Source organism: Pholcus phalangioides, unplaced genomic scaffold, assembly GCF_987345545.1.
Source record: "Pholcus phalangioides strain wild (caught in Gottingen) unplaced genomic scaffold, Ppha-v1.0 ptg000015l_1, whole genome shotgun sequence".
NCBI classification, from domain to species: Eukaryota; Metazoa; Arthropoda; class Arachnida; order Araneae; family Pholcidae; genus Pholcus; species Pholcus phalangioides.
The window spans coordinates 100,426,080-100,449,614 of NW_028301608.1; the positions used below are offsets into that span (position 1 = coordinate 100,426,080).

Consider the following 23,535-nt stretch of genomic DNA (forward strand, 5'->3'; position numbering starts at 1 on the left):
TCTTCCCGTATATACGAAACTTACGCGCGTACACCGGAGAGGGGGGGGGATGTGTTGCATTTTTTTACAGAAATTAGTGGGGGGCTGCTTTAAATGCTTGCAACGCGTTGAACTCAGACACGTCATTCATGTTGCAAGAGGTGGTGGCTTAGTTATTAAAACAAGAAAACTTTTTTATACAACGGACATCCTATCATGAAAAACCCAATCACAAAGTTGTTGCCCTGTCTCTACTCAAGACAAAAAAGAAAATCCACGTTTCTAATTGCAATATTCACACAGATATTAGAAATCAAAAATCGGAGGAAAGTTGGGAAAGAAGCGATGTGTGTTACTTTTTATGTTCTCTTTCCCAACTTTTTTTCCCATTTGTGAAATCGAATTTCGCACTTAGAAACGTGAAAGTTTATTGTTTACCTCCAAACAAAAATTGAAAAAAATTCACTTTTCGAAGTGCAATATTCACTCAGATATTTAACTTCAAAAATTGGGAACAGCAGCAAAAACTAACAGACGAAAGCCAATTTTCCTTATTTATGCTCACCTTTCCCAATTTTTCAATTCAAATATCTCGGCGAATATTGCAGTTAGAGACGTGGAATTTTTCTTATTGGTCTCCAGAGAGACATGGCAACAACTTTCTACCTGGGTTTTTGAGCACAGGGCATCTGAAGAGAGTCAATTTTTAGCTATGCTTGCAATATGCTTCTAGGATCAACGATTCAAGAGTAAAATGCGGCAAGGGGAATAATTTATCATTATTATAATTTATCATTGAATAATAATAATCACCCTTTATGAAAATTTTTTTATAATACATACCTCCGTTCATATAAGGAAATGACTGCAATTCCAAAACAATATAAAATGTCTTTTATTTGCAACATAATATAGAATAATAGTATATACTTGGCTGGAATGCATACATAAATTTTCCAAAAATACCATGATTCAGCCATAAAAAGAACATTGTAAATCTACATATACGAGGGCATTTGAACTCTCAAAAACCAAATATTTATAATCATCTTTAAAATAGCCATAAACTTCAATCGAGTAAAATCACAATTCAACAAATTCAAGAGAGAAAAAACTGTATATTTTAATATTGTAAACAAGTAAAGATTGGTAGTCGCTTGACAAAATGTCGTTTTTTCCAACAAAAATGATTTCATCTCACTAAATAAATATACTACCTATCCTATCATAAGATTTGCTTCTTTCCTTTACCAAATTTAATTAAAACATGTCATGAGAAAAACAGAAAATTCTCTGGTTGCAAAAATCAAAAGCAGAGAATGGAAGAGATCAGGAGTGCTGATACAAAGGAAACAATAGGGGGGGGGGATACTATTGTAGCCAAAAAAGATGAGAGATTTGTTCCAGAATGTACACAAGAGAGGAGGAAAAATGCATAACATAGCATATTCGTGAATCATTGAAGAAGACCCAAGCCTTCCCAACTATAAAGTTTTTTGGAAGGGGCACTGAAATGGTTTGCCTCCATGAAATAGGTATTAGTTCAAATAAGATGAATAAATTTTTTTATGCAGCGGTTTGGAAAAATTAAACACCCTGGTCGAAAAAGAAATAGTGCTTAATTGTATTTAAGGAACTGGTAAAAGAGATCAGTAACTACATATGGTGAAAAGTTCTGTATAACAATACTCTCTATAATGATAATTCCTTATATAATGATATTTCTGTTGATTCCCCCACTTCCTATAGTATTATTACATTCATCTATTACAAAAAAAAATTATGTATAACAATACTTTTCTTTGGTTTTCTGAGTACTGTTATATAAGAATTTCACTGTAATGTACATTAAAAATGTAACAAATGAAAAAAAAAAAAAAGTCCCCAACTTTTTGGATGCTGATTTTTATTTCAATTTTCAAGCAGTTTTTCAACTTACGAATTAGAAACCGAAAGAATAAACTCTGTTAATCCTAACAAGACTCATATTTGATGCCCATATATCTGGTTTAATAAAACCTCAATAATGATGTTAATGATCGTAGACAAATAAAAACTTTTACTCCAGTGGGGACAAAAATGAGGAAAAATAAAACCAATGATAAAGAAAGGGAACAAAAATATTTTCTTCTGTAATGAGGGTAATTGTGTATGCCCCAAATTTACATGGTGCGAATTCAGTTATTTGCATTGCCACAAGTACATCATTGATCAGCAGTGACCAACACAGCACACTCAACATACATAATAAATCTCAGAAAATATTCAACAATAAGTACACATTAAATAATCAAAACTATTCATCTGGTAAATCATTAGCAAATTTCATGTTAATAAGGTAAATACATGAACAAACACAAATGATCACAGGTGTTAGTGATAAGAAAATCGAAGAGTTTTTGTTAAACTGTGCGAGTTTTTCATAAAATTTGAAAATTGAAGAATAAAAAAACAATGAACAAATTTTCTCATACAAATTCTTTGGGATGAACATGAAGGGACAAAATTTAGAAAAATTTTGGTGCCTGCCAAAATATCTTTTAGGAGTTGAAGCACTTTTTTCCCCAAGCATAACACTGCTAAATAATCATTTTTATTTTATTTTATTGGACTTAGTGACGTTTTTCCATGTTGACAGACACATTGACATCAACTCTATAAATTTTAAGTCACTGCAAGACCCCAATTTAACAATTAAACACAAACATTTTGTGCCAAAGTGGTGACCCAGAAATTGCAATGTCTTGATCAAAACTATTTTTAGATAACAAAAATCAATGTGATAGTTCTGCTAGACCTATGTGCTGTAAAATATCTGATTCTTAAAAGTCTGAAAAAAACTGGTTGTGTAAGACACCCATACATAGATAACCATCATATAACTGTGACAAAGATGCAATGCAATTTGTGTGTCGCATTACACTAAAAACACGTACACACAAAAAAAAACACAAAAAAAAAACACACTGGAAATACTGATATGGAAGACTGGCATTTCTCGAGTACCTGTATAAGTACCACAATAAGCTGTAAGATACTGTTTTTCTTGAAATGATGATGAATCGACAGGGAAGTCTCCACATAATGAACTTTTTTTTGTTAATTGACTCTATGCTGAAAATGATTTCAGTATTAAGTTTTTTGTGTTGAGTGGATTCATTATATGGAGACATGACTGTATAGCAACACATTCGTCCTTTTTTCTCGAAGGAATAAAAAAAATTATCACAGACTTATTATAAATTAAGATAAATGAATATCAACTTTTTTCAGAATGAAGATTTGGGATTGTTGATGAATACACAGTCGCAGTTATGATGTATCCACCACCACCATCATCATCATCATCATCATATTGTTCTTCCTCTCGACCAAGCAAGAGTGGCTTTGTATCTTCATTATCACTGTCAGTTCCAAGCTTCAATGAAGCTCTACTGGCTGCTCGAGATCGAAGAAAATCTGCAGACAAAAAAAAATATTTCACTATATGCATTACATAGCTATTTTACCATCATACTTTGAAATATGGAAGACAGATGGCAGCATTAGCAAGAACACGGAAAAAACACAACTCTGCAGACAAAGAAAGAACATCTCACCAAGGGATTGGTGCGGTAACAGCTTGGTCGGCATCTCAGTCTCAAATCTGAAGGAATTCCCTACTGAGCAGTTAGCACACTAACCCCTTGGTGAGATCTCTTTCTTTGTATGCATCCTATGCTGGTGTTTCTGGTGATACAGGTATTGTTTTTTAATGACATACATGACTTTTTTTACTGCGACGATTATTTTGCAATGTGCTAAAGTGAGTGTTGATATTTCAATTTTTCAGAATTTTGTTGATGTACCCATAATCACAAGAGATGAGTTTTTTCCCTCATTTCATTATTCAGCACATACTCTGAAATACTTATATCTCAAATGTCATTAGTATTAGTTGATTTTTTGCTAACACTAGGAACTCGTATATTGGCAAAGGTCTTTTATGACCACCCAGTGAACTGAATATTATTCACTCTTGGGGTTATATCATTAATTTTACTGGAATGGGTGAATCTGTGGGACCAAAAGGGTCAAGAATCCCATGTGTTAGGAACAGTTTCTGGACTGTGTACTTCATACCAGAATAATAGAGCATGCGGGACTATGGCATCTGTCTTGCTTGGAGGTTACTATTATGAAGGTGATTGGACAAAGTGTGTAAATCATATATAAAAAAACCAAAATAAACAAACAAATGATGAACATGGTTTTCATTTCACAGTGAAATTTTCCCCCCAGAAAAAAAAGGGGAGAGGCGACTTCAGATCCTGAAAATGAAGACAAAAGGGGAAAATTTTGAAATGTCAAGAGGATGCTTAAAATGGCAACAAAATGAGGTTGTCTGGTAATCCTACTTTGATAACAAACACCTTAGGGCCATGTATATACATACACACAAGCAACACGCAATACGTGCTGGCATGTACCAATTCGTAAGAAATTCTGCTGAGAAATACGAGGACGAGGTTCATGTACGGTTAAGTAATAGTTGTCACATAGTTACTTCTTTCATTTCAACTGACATTAAATTTTGTCACGAGTCACAATGTTCGCGAATTAGAAGAGAAAAATGAAATCCAATTCTTCAATAATTAAAAAATTTTTTTTTGATTTTGAAGGGTATGAACCTATTCATGAAGAAAATTAAAGAACTAAAAAGTAAAACAGACTGAAAATTAGCTGACTATCAAAAAACATATAGTGAAACCTCGATATTATGATAATCTGCGGACAAAGAAAAAATATTGTTGTATAAGAATTGTCGTTATATCTAGAGGCAACATTATCATGTGTCACCAAATCTATGCTGTTATTGACATCTTTTCTAAATCGGTGTTGTTAGTAGAACTAGAGAATAAACTGCAAAGCATGCAGCTATGAAAAAATTGTAATTTATGAATTGATTCATAAAAATTCAGTTAAATGCGTTGCCTCTGTGAAGAGGTTTATCACATTGCACTTTTGTATTTTACACAGAAAATTGCAACAACTTGAATGACATTTTAGGTGATCAAAAGGTGCAAAATAATGATGTTATTAGACACCTTCAGAAGAATGAAAACAATTGACAAAGTTAAAATTAAATTCTAGATGATTTTGAGTGAAGCACAAAAAAAATATTGTTGTAGCGATTTCAAAATCTCTTAAAATAATATCATTATAGGAGGGATTTATCTTAGTAAAGGATATTGTTGTATCGAGAGATGTTTAACATTAAACCATAGGCAATTCCAAACAAGATTTGAAAAAAATATCTTTGTAGAGGGATTTATCATTATTTCAAGTATTGTTGTAGCGAGGTCTCACTGTAGTTGAAGTTTCGGTATTTTTTCCATTATTTATTTACTTTCAATGGACATAACAGGCATGCATTGAAATATACAGAAACAAGGAATTCTTAATTTGTTAAAAATACTATAAGAGAAATACTATATGAGAAATACAAAAAAAAAAAAAAAAAAATTCATGCACATAAAAAGTCAGTCTATCCAAAAATTAATTGTATACATGTTGGGTATTGTCCTTTATTAGATAAAATTAACTTTCATAAAAGTTAATGATCACCTTCATTGTGCCTTCGTCCAACTTTCTGCGGAAGTAACATTGCAAGAGCTAACAAGCCAATTGTGACAGCTCCGCCACATGCAAAAACTAATATATACTTATAGAACCATTTGCAAGCCTCACAACAGGCATCAGTCCTAGAAAAAAAAAGAAATAAATTTTAAATAATTTTTTCCTGAACACAGCAGGTCTAATAATGAAAAAAATAGTGATTAAAACAAAAAGTACCAAAAAATTTAAATGAAAACTAATTTTTGATCTTAGCTGAGAATCGCATATTTTTATCTTGGACACTTACTGACAAGGATGCATATTTTGTATAGTTATCACAGCTATACCATTTGCCATCTTATCAAGGAAGCTCATTGAACCAAACACAAAAGCACCACTAGTCTATAGTAAAAGAGAGTCAGTTACCATTGATAAACCAGAATATAAGATGAGAATACTCACTGAATTTTAATGAGAGGTAGGAAACTTACCGTACTGTTGGCAATGAGATCTGAAGTGAATGATAACGAGATGATGAGCAGAGTTGATCCAGCAATTCCCAAAAGAACAGCCACAACATAAACTTCATACTTGCAATATGTTTCACCCTCTCCCAAGTATATCCAGATACAAGCCGCAAGAGCAAACAGGCATCCAATGAAGTATGTTTTCTGTATAGAAATTTAATAAATAAAATTAAAAAAAAAGAAAAAAAAAAGAGAAAAAACAATAATATGCACATTAATTATGAATCAGTACAAACAAAACCATTTGATAATTAAAACTTGAGATGCTGACATATGAGCGGTAGCTTTATAAAAGATTGTGACATCAGTGAAGTCAAACTGTTCGTTTTATTTAAATCCAAACTTGGATCGCCAGTTGTTAAAAAACCTGGGTTGTTACTTATTGAAAAATGTACTATTTGATGCATGCATTAATATTTGCTTCAAATAAACATCAATGTATTTTCATGTAAAAAATTTTTTTAAAGTCGATCAACTCCAAAAAATTTGAAGCTAAAGCTAATCAAACCAAATTATTTGATTTGAAAAATTTAATGAATTGATTTAGACAGAAAAAAAAAAAAAAATCACACAGAAAATCAGTCCAATTGAAGATATTAACAGATATTTGAAATATCTTGGTTAATATCTTTAATTAAATTGTGTGTGATTAATATGATTCACTATTAAACATCATGGTATGGCTTTTTGGAAGACTTAAGGAATTTTGAAAAGGAACACTATGATAGTAAAAAAATTTTAATTCGAATATTCAATGGTTGATAAAGTGGAGGCGGGAATGAAATTTAATACAAAACAGAAGAGCAATATAATTTAATCTTCAATAAAATTTATCATCAAAGTAATCATCAGTAAATCTTGCTATGGGCTGAAGAAATATAATTCAAATGCAAATGAAAGACACATGAAAAAAAAACTGGATTAAATTAAAAAAAAAAAAAAATTAAATTACTTTGTTTCCAAGAGTAGAATTGAGGAACTTCATCACAAATGATGATGAGAAGCTGCTGATGTACACCACCAGAGGAATTATTGCAATATTATCCTGCAAAATATTTACAACAGTTAAATGCCAACTAAAAATTGCATCAAATAAAGCAAAAGTCTCATGGAATTACCTGTACAGGGTTTCAGCTAGATAAAAAATTCCTTTAGCAAAACATTTAAAATGGGGAAAAAAGCTTTTGCAAAATGCTAAAATGTCAATGCTTGATGGATGGATGTCTACTCCTTTCGTACTTCCTGTACACATTTTTGTAAAAGTGGCTACTACTAATTTTTCATTTTGCGAAAAAAAAGAAACTGCAGCTTCAACCCTGTCACAATATTTATACAAGAAGAGTAAATCACAATATTTAAAAGTTAAAAAATACAGGGTGGGGGAAGTCCTGAAAGCATTTTAAAAACAAATAAAATCAACCAACTGGCATAAACAGGTACGGTTTGCACCAAAATACTTATTAAGGCATCAAATTTTTTTAAATAAAATAATTCAGAAAATTCAAAATTTCACTCACAGATGCTGTTAAATCACAAAAAAACTCAACACACCACACAAGATGCAACATAAGCATTGTATAACTGATGTTTATTATGATTTGCACATTACATGCAACCACTGCATTTCAATACGAGCATGTGTTTAGATTTAGCTCGAACAAAAAGGGAACTCACACTGAAAGGTGGTAGTTTTATACAACGTAAATTTTAATAAACATTAATTATGCACTGTGTTGCATTTCATGTTTTACATTAAGATTTTTGTCATGAAATGCTGCCATCTGTAAGTAAAATTCTGAACTTATATCCAGGAATTTTCACCAACTTTGCACAATGAAGCTGCATTTATATGATTCTTAGGAGACTGTCATATAAATAAGGTTCCATCGCTGAAACTTAGAAAAAATTATAGTAAAACAGATATCCTTAAAAATTCGAAGCACAATGAAAAATCATTGATTTCAATTAAATTTTTAACATTAAAAAAATCATTAAATATGGAAGAGAACTCTTGTTATGCCCACCAGACATTTCTCACTAAAAAAGCCCCTACTCGCTCAAACTTTTTTGACAGACTTGTCAATTCATTCTCCAAGGAATAAAATTTGAAATACGAACATAAGCAAAAAAAAAAACAAAAAAAAAATGCGCGATTCCTAATTAGTTGCAAGGAATCAGATAGGCAGAACTCATTGCTTCATAAAGTTTTGGAGAAAAGTTGAATTAAAAAAAAAACCTTTGTTTAAAGGAAAATGCACGTTGTGAGTGTAAACATAAAATATTTTATCATTAAAAATGTACACAGATAAATCAAGAATGAACTTAATTGACTCCATCTATAAAATTTTGATGCTGAAAAAAGAAATCTCAACATGCACAATTTTTTTGTTTCTAAGAAAAAAACAAATACTTACTTTATGAAGACCAAGACCCTCTTGAATATAAAGAGGCAAATATACTTGGGATAAATTGACATATAACCTTGTTGCCATGTATAAAAAAGCTATCTATATAAGGGGAGAAAATCAATGTATTTCACACATGCAGATCTGTAAACTTCAACGTAAATATATATACAGGTAAACTCTTATACAGTACCTGCCAATAATAAATCATCGGATAATAAAATCAGCTGCATTATTAAATGAGAAGGGCTGGGAACTAAAATTTTTATAAATGAACGGTGATTCATTTAGCACAATGTTTGAGAGCAAGCATCATGTTTAAGTAAAAAAAAAATGTAATTGTGAGATATAAACAAGGAGGTTGTTAAAAAGTGTGATGAGTTGCAAAAATGTACTCAGGGAGAAGCTGCCTCACAAATAGGCATATTTCAGACAGCACTGTTCAATATTTTGAAACAGACATAATTTTGGATTCAATGAAGGAGTGCAAAAACTTATCACCGAAGCAGCTGATGTCTGAAAAGTTTTGTTTATTCTCAACAAATGTTAGAGTAAGAGGAAATGAACATTATAGAACTTTCTATGAGCTTTCAAATCATATTTGTTTTGTTAACATATACAGATCTATGCAATTCATCAGTTATGAAAATCAGCCATTTAATAAGATCAAAATCGTCAGAATGAAAGTGATTTTAATAAGCAGCAGGTGCTGTATAACTATGCTCACGGGACCAGAGAACAGTATTGTGTCGAACTGGTGGCTCCCCCCTTGAAGGACCTATTAGCAGCGCGCAACATCTCAACAAGATTCCAAAAAAAAAAAATTTTTTTCACTGAAAAGAATCAATTTTTTTGGTGTAAATTTTTCAAACAGAATAAATCAGCAATGAGAGTCGGTACATATTGGCAAATGTTTTTTGCAAAATCCAAGCCTCTTTAGTGATCAATCCTTGGTTAACTCTTCAAGTGGTTTTAAAATTTTCCTGATCCACATTATAACTGCCACATTGAAAATAAAAGTGTGTTAAGAACCCAAGATATTTTGGGGTGGCCGAAAAAAAGCAGATCAAGTTTGACTAGATATCTCTGGATTGCTGCTGTAAGGGGTAAGAAATGGTTTATAAATGCTGCAGAAAATGTCTTTTAAATAAGTGAATTTAAATCAGTATAAAATATTTCACAATAATTTTATACTGAGATATATTGGTCTCAAAAGAATAACAGCAATAAGTGATAATTTGTGTGACCAGTTGGATATAATATTATCAAATGTACAATGCTTTTAAATAGCACTTGATGAAATTTTGGGTTCAAGACGTCGCTCATATGAGTGTTTCTTTGGGTTTGCGATGGCAATATGAATATCACTGAACAATTTTTAGAAATGTTTTCTATTCACAAAACTACAACAGGGGAAGATATTTCAGATATTGGGCAAAATGAATCAAATTGTGAGGCTTGGGAAAAAAAAATCAACTGCCCATAAACAAACTCATAGAAGTGAGAAATGGTGGTACATCTGGCAATTAGTATGCAAAAATATAAATTTTGCTTCAAGACTTGCAGCGAAATTGAAAAAAATGCATTCAGAAAATTCTTGAACTGCAATTTCGCCATTGCATCATTTATCAGCAGGTACTTTGCTGTGAAGTGTTGGAAATAAGCAGCAGCACTCTCAAGACTGTGACAAACTCACCTGATCCAGAGGCGTCAAGCAGCACATATTCCAGCAATTTTTAAAAGAAGTGGAAAGGAAATTTGCGGAGCTACCTCACTACATCGACATTTTTTGGTTGTCTTTTCAGAAATTTGTAAGAAACATTTTTGTTTTCACTTTTAAATGAAGTAAAATTATTCCTAGAAATGAAAGATCAAAAGATTTGATCTTTTAATGGTCAGATGAGTGCAATAACTAGCATTCTTAATTGACATTACAGGACATTTGAAAGAATTGAATAACAAACTTTCGATTGAAAAGTAACATCTGTGTGTGTGATAATTACACTTGGCAATTTTTAGGTGCAAATTGTATTTGTTCAATTATTTTTCAATATATGTCAAACAGTTGATCAATAAAAATCTTGGTAGTTAGAATTAATTTTATCGTTTTCTTCTTTAAATTTCCTTTGATTCCAATTGAAAAGTTTTTTTTTCCTATGTTTATAATTAATTTTTAATTCCTTATTAACAAATTTTTTATTTAACAAAATTTTAATTCATAACTACAGAATTACTTAAAATTAAAATCAACTTAATTTTAATTACTAATCAACAGATTTTTGATCACTAATTTTTAATAATTGGCAAGCCCCTTATAGATAATTTTAAAGCAAATGGCCCAGGGTCCAATTGATTTGACACCCCTGATACACAAGATTTAACATAATAGATGGTATAGCTTTGGAGACTGGGAAGTAATCTACAGGAGTGTTTCTCAACCGCCAGACTGCAGCCTGGTACTGGACCCTGATATAATTTATACCGGGCAGCGAGTGATTAGCCCTTTCATTTTTCCTCATTCATTTTCCGTTGGTCTTGTATTTGACCAGGCCTCTGACTCACAAAAATGAATGAAACCGGGGCCCAGGCTTGAAAAGGTTGAGAACCACTGATCTACAGGGCGATCAGGGTTATTCAGAATTTATGGGACAAACTTAAAGGAGTGATAGAAAACACTTAAACATTTTTTGTATTGGAATGTGTGGTCGAATATGAAAGGGTAAGGTGCAAACTGTAATAAAACACATTGGTGACACATTAATGACACTAATGTTGAAGATGAGGTCACCAAAGGTGCCAATAGGAATCATGTGCACGATTTCTAGGAGATGGACTAAGAAAGAAGTTGAGAGAAAGGAGATATGATACAAGACAGGTGCTATGTAATGAGTTCAGCGTATCTAATCCATTGAAGCAAAAACATAGTTTTAAAAAATTTAGAATTTTTCCCAGCAAAAATGGGTCTACTTCATTATGTTAAAACATATGCACCCTTGGATGGGTTTATAGCACATGAGACATTAAATCTGTTAGAAAAATTTTATAATTTGCTACTGCTGAAGTGCTATTGTGCACTTTCTAAAAGCACCTATAATTGCCTTTGCTATTAGGATTTGACCACACACTCCATGACCAAAAATTCTTATTTTGGTGTCTCATATCACCTATTAAAGTTTGTCCCATGAATTTAGAATCACCCTGTATATACCATATTTACTTGTTTATAGAGAGAGAGAGAGAGAGAGAGAGAACAAGGTTTTTATTCAATTTTCACTGCTTTGAAGACCTAGGTTGTCCTATATGCATAGCAGAGGATTTAATGTGCTTTTTTATAATAGGTATTTTTAAAAAAATAAAGAGATCCTGTCTGTGAGAAAACTGTACATGGACTAGTTTACTGTCAAAGGTTTTGAAGTGACCCCAACCGGCTGCATGAATGAAATGGGCTAGTGCTTCACAGCTGGCTATGTGGGTGTCAGTTGTGTGGAAAAGTATAACTCTACAGCTGATATCAAAGTCATTCAGAAAATGTACTTTAAGAGGCACTTGATGGATCAGAGGATGATGCTTTGTAGAGTCAGAGTGGAAAATAGTCTTAGTAGAGGAAAGATGATAATGTTAAAAAATGTAGTTGTTTACCTTAACAACGTACATTTATGCTGCTATCTGTGAATAAACAAAATAAGTTGCATTAAAGAATCCAATTTTCCTTATTTTGATCTCTAAAATTCTACCTCATCTAATGTGTAAGATTTTCCTTTATGTGAGTAAATAAAGTATGTAAAATTGATTTGGTGTTGGTGTGCATGTTCTTCATACAAATCCACAATTTCAGACCAGTCTCCGCCAAATTCCATATGTGCACGAAAAAAGATGCGATTTAAATGATAGGCTACTTCAAAAATTTTGTTCGGGCTGGGCAAATGTCCAAAATGATCAAAAAAATGTTCATGTGACTCTACAATTACTCATGGAATTTTTGCTTTGGCTACCGTGGTTCCATATCATAAATAATTATATAGCGATTACTGATGAGAAAAATTAGTATTTCTTCTTCACAAAGACCAAATTCAGTCTTCATTCATTTTTTAAAATCAATTTTATGCATGTAATGACAAAATAAAAACGGGGGGGGGGGAATATCACAACAATTGGTAGAATAAAAATTACAAGTGCATCAGGGTGAAGGAATAACAGTAGAAATCTTACTGACCATGTAGAACTGTGGCTGCTTAAACCAGTCTTGCCACTCAAGGTGTGGTACCTCATCACTATTGTTGCTTGCACCAACCACATAATCGTCTTTAACAGGATTTTCTTTCACAAATACTTGAAAAATTAACGAAAAGACAACACCCAGGACAACCATCATGATGGTAACATTCTATTTGGTAAACAATAGAAACAAACGTGTTTTAGCTGGTGAAATAGAAAATGTTATTTAAACATTTATTCATGAATGCAAATGCATTAGAATCTACAGTTGAATGCCGTTATAGCAAAAATCTCGTTTAACGGACACTTTTCTAATCTCACAAATAAGTTTACATATGAACAATGTTAGGTAACCTGGAATTCCATTATAACGAAATTTCATTTTAAAGAAGTGATTCCTCCGGTCTCTTGGCATTCGTTATAATGGGATTAACTGTATTTTATTCCATCTAATTGCAGGAAGAGGATCAGCTGGCTTAGAGCAAATCCAGATGAATAAAAAAGATTGAAACTGGTGCGAAATCAATTATATGTGTATTGCACGATGTGATAAAGTGAATCTATGAATTAGGTACTTACCATTTAAGAGAAATATTGCATTACTGAGATTCCCAAAATTAGGTTAATAAATTACGACACTGTGCATCAGATACAATTATAGAATATAGTACAAAATATCAGTCTGGTATTGTACCGATGGTATTGCATTGGATTTATATACTGACTGATACACAATCAATCAATTTCTCTCTCTCTGTCAGTACATAAATCCCACGTAAACATAACAGGACTACATCAGGAAAAGAAATAGATTTTTTAGGCCAGTTTTTAGGAAGCCTAATTAGTGAATAAGGTAAGTTCAGCCTTCTTACCAGCTCAACACAAACAATGTTGATTGCAATGCTGAATTATCTTTTTTTTAAACATATAAATCAAAAGTTTTTGAACTTTTTCTGGGTGTGCTGGTGAGAGTTTTTATGACAACATTTTTACGAACATAATTTATTGCCCTATTGAGTGATTTGATCAAAAGTATTAATGAACTTCACAGTTCAAGGGTTATTTAACCATTATGCACAAGTCCAAAATTGTTCATACAGTAAAAAAAACTAGGTGTGTATAATGATTCATGAAAGAGCGAACTTGAATCAGTGAATATAGAATCAATATGTTATGGGGGAGGGGGAAACAAAAAAAAAAGCAAACAAGACAACCATGATATAAAATAAAAAATGAAGAGAAGCACCTTGAATACTCCAGCATCTTTTGGGTTTATCCTCTTTTCTTCATCAGCCGTGATACCAAGTACTAACCACATAGTACCATACACACATATATTTGACATCACAGTCATTGCATATCTAAAATGAGGGGGAAAAAATTATGAACTTGAAAGGAAGACATGAGACAATAATTTTACACATGCATTTATTTCACACATGCATTTTCTATCTTCTTCACTGATTTTTTTCCACAGCTTTTTTCCTCTCCATAAGCTTTCCAAAATATACAAATGGAACAGGTGATGCTCCAGGTTCTTGACAGATCAAAGTCATTTTTCAATGCTGGGGCTTATTTCAATGGAATATATAGTTTAGACATTTCCAGAACACTTGCAGTAACACCACTACTACTGCTAGTTAACTATACATGCACCCCGTAAAAATTCCTCTAGGGAATTTCTAACAAATCAGTACACACAGGAATGTGTTGCATTATGCGTATAAGTTGCCCTAACATATTTATGGTATCAGAGTTATGCTGGTTTTGTGTTGTACTCGTGCTGGCTATCAGTCTTCCATATTTCAAAGTGAGAATGGCAAGTTCCCGAATTTTTATCTCATGTAAGTATCCTGTTGAAGGTCTGCCTACTCTCCACGGAGAGATATTTTTAGAAGGGAGACTAGTTTTCAAACTTTGAGGTACAGATGCAAGCCAAAGTTGGACAATAAGGGGGCTCAAATTTGGATCCTTGAATCCAGCAAGATGCCTGGTTGCAGTAACAGTCACCTATATGGAGTGATTTTAAATCAAACTTTAAGAGGTGATATGAGAAACCTAAACAAGCATTTTTTATTATAGAATGTACAGTCGTATTGCAAAAGCGGTAAAGAATGACTTTAAAGAGTGGCTCAAACAGCAATTCACTAAAAACAAATATTATATTTTTCTGACGGATTTGCTACGATATGTGCTATCAACCGTTTTAGGATGTATATGCACCTTCAGATTGGATTGGAGTTTGCTTTTTATTGGTGCAAGGACCATCAAGGATATGCTGCGCCAAACAATGATTAAGCAATATAATGACTTGTGGTAGAATTTACATTATCAAGTGGCACCATGAGAAGGCCTACCACATTACAATAACCTTCACACTCGAATGGTTGATTGCACTTATTACAGCAAATTCGTCAGAAAAATATGATAGTTGCTTTTGGAAAAGTGCTGTTCTGCATACTCTAAAAAAACCCTCTAAGGCCTTTGCTATTGTGATTCGACTAAGCATTCTATGACCAAAATGCTTGTTTAGGAGTCTCATATCAATTCTTTTTCCCATGAATTTAGAATCACCCTGAAGAAAATTTTAGACACCAATGCAAAGTTTTTAGTCACCATGAAACCTGAGACTTTTCAAGCCTTGTCAGTCGCTGATATCAAAATGAAATGATCTTAAAAGCAATTATAATGCAAATAAAGCAAGAATTTATTCCCCCAATATGACAATTACCTGAGAGAGCAAAAATTAAAATTTCCCTTATGATGAGATTACGATTTCACCTGCAAGTGTGAGCTCTTGTTATGAGCTTTCACTGTATAAAAACAAAATAATAGAAATGAAAAAACAGTCTTTTCTTTTTTTAAACAATCTACATTTCTAATCATAATTATGAAAGCTTTAAATCTATGTGCTATTTATTTATACTTGGATCAACTATTCACGTTCGCATATTATTTCAACAAAATGAGTGGATGTTAAGTCAGTAATTCAAGATATGGCTCACCTCAAAGCATTCAATTCCACCCTTTCTGATGAAATCGGTGTGAGAACAGGTATAAGAGAGAGATGCGACACTTGTGTGGCTGCCCAACCAAACTGGAAAATGATGATAAAAACGGAATAGTATGCAAATTGGGCACTTTGACTGGATTCAGAGCCTCCAATACATTTTGTGAACAAAAACGGGAATGTAAGAGCAACACATATAGTACCTGGAATCACACTTATATGAGTAAAAACTCTTTAATACTGATGAAAACAATTATGAAATCATATTTTACAGGAATTGGGGGAAATAGATTCTAATTCATCAAATGAGAATGATTTTATGAATGGAAATAAAAGTAGTCATAAGTAGATAAAGATTCTGAAAAATCCTGAACAACCTCTAACCTGAACCTCTTCCGAAACCTCTAAATCTGAAATTATGTGAATAGGTGAAGCCCAAAAGTGTTATAATTCAATGTGGAACTAAATCATTAAAAACATATTGACAAAAGTAAAATTATGATAACATAAGTACTTTCCCAAAACACAGATACAGAATGAAAAATCAAACAAAAGAATATTCGTCTGGAATTTGTAAAAACATTATGCATAAAATTATATGCATGCTGAGTCTCAGACTTGAAAAACCTGAAGGTTCTCAAGTGACAAAATATTCTGCTGCTGCTGCTGCAAAAAAGGGAAAAATGCAGATTTTTTGAGGGACTGCATAGGCTCCCGCACTTCTCTTCTTTTGTAATATTTTTTTATTCACAACTTTGTTTTTCGAAAACCACTTGAATTTTTATTCTTTTTATGATAAAATCAAGGATTCAAATTATTTTTTGCAATTTTTTAATAACATTTTGATAATTATAAATATTTATCTGACATATTTGTCATGCTAAACATTTATTTTAGTTTTTTTTGTAGAATCCACTTGATGTGTAGTAGTGCTTTCCCCCCCCCCCCCCCATCATTGTCAATTTTAGCAATAATTGACAACTTTGCTGATTTCCAGCATAATATTTGGCAACAATCCACAATTTCCAGTTTTTAGCAATCATAATTTCCCATATTTTTGTTGAGGAAACATGGTCAACCTAGAAATGCAAGAGGACAGTGGGAATTATTTTTTTAAGGATCTTTCATTTTTGCAAAGCACAATTTGATTATTTTCAGAGATTTTTCTACAAAGATGTAGCACTTTATAGCTAGCTTTGCACTGAAAAATAAACTCCTTAATGAAATGTTAAAATTAAAAAAAGTTCACATTCTGAATGGTGCCAAGGCCTCTTGTATCAATAATCTGAAAATTTTAAATGTGCATTTAGTATCTGAAAAACAAAACAAAATGACATTTGTCCCAAGTTAGGCACAGATATGCTAACTTGACACAGTAGAGTTTCGTGAGTAGTCTCGTATTTAAGTGCCTTAGTTTTAGGATCGGCTAAATCTTTTCAGAAAGAGCCCTAAGACAATACTAGACTAAAACAGTTCAGAAATCATTTTATTCACCAAAAATAATGTCACAGCCTTTATGATAAAATCACAGAGTAAGTTCTGCTGTAAGAAAATATCATGTATCACAGAACACGAAAAATAACCAATTAACTTGAAAGCCCCTGAGGTGGTTGAGTGATCATAGTGATGGACTCGCATCGTGGGAACCTGGGTTAGAGCCCTACCATCACCACAGTGGTGGTTGAAGTTGGTTTTCTGTGGTTCCCAACTTCGAGCCGATCTCTCTGTTAAAAAGTCTCATCACAGAAAGTAACAGGCACACACACACAGTACAAGTATTTTCATTAAACTTCACTCACTTTACTTCTGAAATATAGATGGCAGCACTGAAAAAAAAATCAGATACTAGAATGCACTCAGACTGTTAGGTACACATAATTACACTTCCGGCAAAACTCACAAGGTAGCAAATTGCCCACGGTGATAGACTGAGTTGTGCTTGGTTTGAAGAACAAAAATTAACTTAGAAAGTAGAAAAATGGCTGACATGAACAAACAGAGCAAAACATTGAAATGTTTCAAAAACTAGAGGACAAAAGTGTAGTGATCTCCGCAAACGTTAAGAGGTTTCACAATTCCCTTTATCTCATTTTTTGAAACTTCAATGTCATCAACAGGGCGGGACAAGTGCCAGGTTGTCGTGGCAACTAAAAAATTTATATTGGTGCCTAAAATTTTCTTTGTGTACTTATTAAATTACAGGCTGAGAGCAGCACAAAATGTTTGGAATTTATAGCAGCTTATCTGCCAGCACGAAAGAGTCACAATGTCCTGAAAAAGTCAAAAGAGGCATTACTTTGTACGTTTTCCTTTGGATAAAATTTTTTGGCACCTAAAAAATTGTTCTGATGCTTAGATTTTTTTGCGATTTGTCCAGCCCTGATCATCACCACCAGGAAATGAGAACACGTTTTATCCCTGTAAGTTCTCGTAAAACAGATTGTGAACAGATGTCCACCTGAACTAGCATGTATGACCATTCCTATGTAATAAATTTTTAATTCCAAGTAATGTGTCTAACATAGGTCAGTGTCTCAAGTTTAGACAAACTTGACCTTCTCTATTCAAGCCGGATGATAAAAAAATCCAACTGGCATTTTATAGGAGAGACTTTACCTATTGCCCTAAATCATGAAATCCCCACGTCTAAACGTAACTGGGGTGCAAACCTATGTAATTGATTAAAAAACTTGGAAATTTTCAGGAAAATACATCAAAAACTTCTCTCTCAACCTAAACACATTCAACACTATTTGAACTATCCTAAAATTCTAACAAAATAGCAAACAAACATGACCTGCTCTAAACGTAAACTGCAACTGTCAGGGCTACTAATATATTGAAATGAAAAGCCACAAATCGTCCCAAGTTAGGCAGCTGTCCAAAGTATGGGCACTTGACTGTACAAAAAATCCCAGAAGAATTTGGTATCCGATTGGAAGATTTTAATAAGGCTGAAATATCGAAAAGCTGCTGGATGAATGGAAAGCATTGGCAACTATAAGATTATATTGAAAACTTATCCCTCTTGAAAATAGATTTTCTGCGCAATAGTAAATAGCCCACATCAAAAATTATATAATCACTGAATAAATAATTGATAAGATTCGTAGCATACATACCAACCAAGTGCCATGTTTTTCTTGGTCCATACTTGCACAACTGAGCATTTTCAACCCGATCTGACTCGTACCCAACAAATGGTGTGGAAATACCATCAGCAACTTGACCGATCAACAGTAAAGCGCCAGCGATTCGATTGCTGAATTGGAGAACTGCTTGCAAGTATATGAGAAGATAGGTGAACCACATAGAGGCACATAAATCATTCAAAACATGCCCGACACTGTAGGCAAGCCTTCGGCCAAGAGGTATCACATGACGCTTACCAGCGATAGCAACGACGATAGGACTAGCTTCATCCATCAGTAATGACAGGAAATAAATTGCTAGAATTGAAAAAATAATGAAAATTTGTTTCAATGCAGGATAAGGAAATTAAAACATTCAGAATAAGAGAGCGAGGTCAGAGCGAAGGCTGCTTGAGAAACCACAGTATTTTGAAGTGGGAAAGAGGGGGATTATTTAAATAAAATGTTAATAAAATCATTTTCTGTACATCTATACCTACATATAAAATTAATTTTATATGTGTTTGTGTGTCCTTTATACAAATCTACAATTTTGACCAATCTTTAAAATTTTACATATACACGAAACTGGGCCAGACTTGCGGGGGCAACTTAAGCGAGGCTGCAAGGGGTGCAGTGCACCTGGGTGGAAGCACACCCCTTAGTTAAGACTCCAAAATTAAAAAAAATTCATATAGTAAAAATGTATGGGACATCAGGCTTTTGAATCATACCTTAACAACGCAGATGTTGAGAAAACTTGAGGGAATAGACAGGGCCTGGGACAGTAATACCAGAAACAAGAACGTAATGTATGAGGGGCGGCTTGAGACAAAATCTCTATCCTGTGCAGGACTTATCTTTTGTTCCTCCTGCTATAATCGCTCATAGCCTCTAAAACCTCCGTTAGGGCTACTGCACCAACCCTGGTCATATATCGCCACAGGGTAATTTCCAACCAGTGGAGTTGGGTGGGAAATGAAAGCAGCATGTATCGGTGGTTACCCTAGGATCAGTAGGTAAAGAACTTGATTTTGACGTTTTTTTTCCAGATTCGAAACTGTGGACTTTGTTGGTAAACTTCATAGTGGGTCATGAGCATCTTGCCACCGTGCCACTCTGGCGCCAGGCCTCTGGCTTTCGTGGGCCCTTGAGCAAGATTTTTCATATGCGGGGGAGATGGGAGGCTTCATAGTTAATTTATAGTGATTAAAAAGAAAAATGATAAGAAAAGTGTCCCAGGCCACCTGGGACAGGACTTGATACACAAAGCATTGTTTTAAACGTTTAAATGCAGCTTTAATTAGAACAACCATTGCATTATAATAAATGTTATTAAATATACCACATTGTAGTCAAACTTACTAATTCTTACTTTTGCACTCTGGATAAGTTATAGGAGTTTTTTCTTAATCCTAGAATACAGACTAAAATAAAAGCTGAAAAAAACTGCATGTTAACTGCTTATACATCTATGTTCTGAGACGTAGAGCTAGTATTCTAGAGTTAAGCATCATATACAGAAAGCACTGCCAAATTAAAGGACATTTTGGTCTTAAAATTTTGTATTTTGATTGCTAGATGTATTCTAATGTTATGCACACAATAATGGTGTTGTTTTAAGTCTGGGTGATTAGCTGGATAATTTAATAACAAATCATTACATATATGGCATAAAAGAACTTTGTAGACACCTATCTGTTATGAAAAGAGTACAGCATATGTTTCATATCACTACACATATATAAGCAGTTGAAAAAATTCTGTAAGGTCGAGAATCATCTTGGATTGAAAAATACATAAAATAGTTCTATAGTTTTTCCTTCAGCTCTATCCAAATCGTATACTTCACAAGAAAAAACACACATATATTGTACAAAATAGTTCTGTAGAAAGCAGAAAATTATTTTACAATCACATTAAGAGTATTTATTCTTTGCATAACATAGTGACTTTAAACATTACATGCAATCAATGTGCGTACAGTACAACCTCAATTATCAGAATACATTGGGGCTGAAAGGTGTTTGGAAAAGTGAAAAGTTTGGAAAACCGATTTCGATAATGCAAAAGAATAAACTGAATTCAAGATGAATTCACTTAACAAAAAAAAAAAAAAAGATGATGGCTAACTACTCCTATTCAAACGTTTGTTTGTCAATTGTTTATAACTACATAAACTGCACCAGGATCTGCTCCTACTTACATCTATAGCTGACAGGTATGTACAATTGTATCAACTGTTGAGCATCATTGACTGTAGGAAACTGAAAATGAGTTAGGTTGAAAAGGTGTTCTGTTAACAGTTGTTCGGATAAACAAGATTATACCGTATTTCAAACTTTCTTTGCTAACTTTTCTGAGACAACTCTGCCTCTTTTGAGGTAACGGAAGTAAGATGCTTTGCATCAGTCCGGGACTGTGAGCGGTTCTATCTATCTATCTATCGTATTTCTAATGGGAATTTTTATATTGAAAAGCAATATTTGAGGTTTTTGATATGACTGTTTAAACCGTCAAAAACTGCCATGGGTCAATAAGAAGTCATTCAAGTATTACGTCAGCAACGATGGGGGGGGGGGGAATTTCCGATTTGCTGACTTTTGATAGAAAGGGAGGGGGGGGGGGCGGGTGTGGATGATGTTTACGTCATCAACCCCCCTTTATGAAGATATGAAATATTCTTAATGGCATCTTATTCAGTGCGCCAAAAACAAAAAAAACCTGTCAATAGTTATTGAGCACCTGAACTAACATTCTCCTTATTGATAAGTCCCCTACAGTGCCACTTTAGTGGTCTCTAAATGTTTCACGGATCCTTCAAGTGCTCGGAAATGCTTCCGGGCTGCTTAAGTGCTCTGAAACTATGCCACGTATCACTCAAGTGATCCGTAATTATGCTACGAATCACTTAAGTAATCTGGGAATGTTCCGCGGGTAACTTGAGGGATGTAGAACCGCACTGGGGGCTGCTTATGTGCTCTAAAACTGCTACATATCCCTCGAGGGATCTCTAAATGTGCCACGGATCATTTAAGTGTTCTGGAACTGCGTCGTGGGTTACTTAGGGGATCTTTAAATGTGAAAGTGATCTTTAAGGCTTACATCAGTGATCTGAAAATATGCCATGGTCCACTTAAATACTCTGGAATTGTGCCACGGGTCATTTAAGCAATTTGTAAATGTGCTGCTTAGTTCATTTTTACAAAATTAGGTTTGAGGGGGAGGAAAGCCACATTTGGTCTGCGTGTCAAGGGTTTACCATATGTGGCTTAAAGAGCGGGTCGCAGTGAATTTTTTAAAGAGAAATTTCGAGTTCTTCAAATAGAATTGAAATTAACACAAATCCATTATAACAACATAAAGGTATTTTCTTTCAAAATTTTAATTTAAAAAAAATTTTTTTTTTTTTCATCTGGGGCGGGCGGAAGGCGCACGAGCCCCCCCTCCCGCGTAAGTTTCTGATCCCACCAATATGCGCTAGGAGGTGGGGGCAGTGATGACGAAATTTTGCCGACGGGGGTCAAAAACGGCTAAAAACTTGCTTACGTAATACTTGAACGGCCCCTAACCTACCAACAACGTAATTAATTTCGTAAAGGGTCTGCGGCCCTCATTTAATAGACACAGAATGTATGGCCATGAAACATACGAGCATTAGAAACATTCAATATCATATACATTGTCAACTATTAACGTGATAACAAAAAACACATATTGTTTAATAGTCAATAACCATCAATAGTATATAATAGTATTATAATGTCCTTACTTGTTGCTGTTCGTTAAGAAAAAAAAAAGAAGAGGATTCGTGCACGAGACCCAATTTGGCCTGGAAATGGTGATTACTTCATCACCGCGATAACCGAGAGCCGGGTATCATTTTCTGCATACCAAGTCTATGACAAAAACATACGTGAAAGATAACCGATGCTATCTAGGAAACAAAATCTAGTCCTACAGAAAACTTGTTGCGACGGAATTGGGATCAACGTCTCATGACTATAAGTTGCGCTGCCCCCTACGTAGGTTTATAACAGCTGTGACACCAAACAACAACAAAGGTCTGACCGACTGAGACTGCTCCTTAACAACGCTGATGCCAAAATGAAGGCGAAAAGAAAAGAAAATATTACGTAATATAGTGACCACGTGACGGAGATGAACCTGCAAGAAGAATGCAGTGACGTCACAGTCACATGTCATTACGTCGACCCTCAAGTGCTGTGTAATATGATAATAGATATTGATGCACGTTTTTATTTCAATTAGCTGCCACTTCGGATAATATTCCGTTTATCATTTTGCTCCTATTTTACCTCTACATTTTCTTTTTTAATGGCACTTCAACTGCTTCTAACATCAGATAAGGGCGCCAAAATGCATACTTGCCCCGGCTGATGAAATATCTAGTTGTGGCCAGTGCCGTATTTACGCAGGGTGTCCACCCCGGGCACGGGGTAGCCTCAAGAGAAGACTGGGGGGGGGGGGGAAGACACGGTTCACAAAATGAGATCCGGGTGAAATTTTCGAGAATTTGTCTCGTAGGGGCCCAGAAATATCACTTTGCCCGGGAACCCATGATACTCTTGAGACGGTCCTGGTTGCGGCCCTGTCTGCCGCGATGGCCGCCACAACCTGCAGCACATAAGCGGAATTTTTTTTTTAAA

The 23,535-nt window shown here is 33.9% G+C and overlaps 1 protein-coding gene across 1 annotated transcript; it reads right to left on the reverse strand.

Moving 5' to 3' along the window:
- Window positions 1-856: 856 nt before the first annotated feature.
- On the reverse strand, window positions 857-22,939 carry LOC149077203 (major facilitator superfamily domain-containing protein 12-like). The gene is made up of 11 exons (XM_089244949.1): window positions 22,638-22,939; window positions 18,857-19,183; window positions 15,730-15,937; window positions 13,971-14,085; window positions 12,723-12,893; window positions 8,519-8,611; window positions 7,057-7,149; window positions 6,069-6,248; window positions 5,885-5,979; window positions 5,587-5,723; window positions 857-3,438 (listed from the first exon to the last, which is right to left on the reverse strand). Exons 2-11 carry the CDS (start codon window positions 19,158-19,160, stop codon window positions 3,239-3,241), a joined length of 1,596 nt encoding a protein of 531 aa, XP_089101075.1. The 5' UTR covers window positions 19,161-19,183; window positions 22,638-22,939; the 3' UTR covers window positions 857-3,238.
- Window positions 22,940-23,535: the final 596 nt, after the last annotated feature.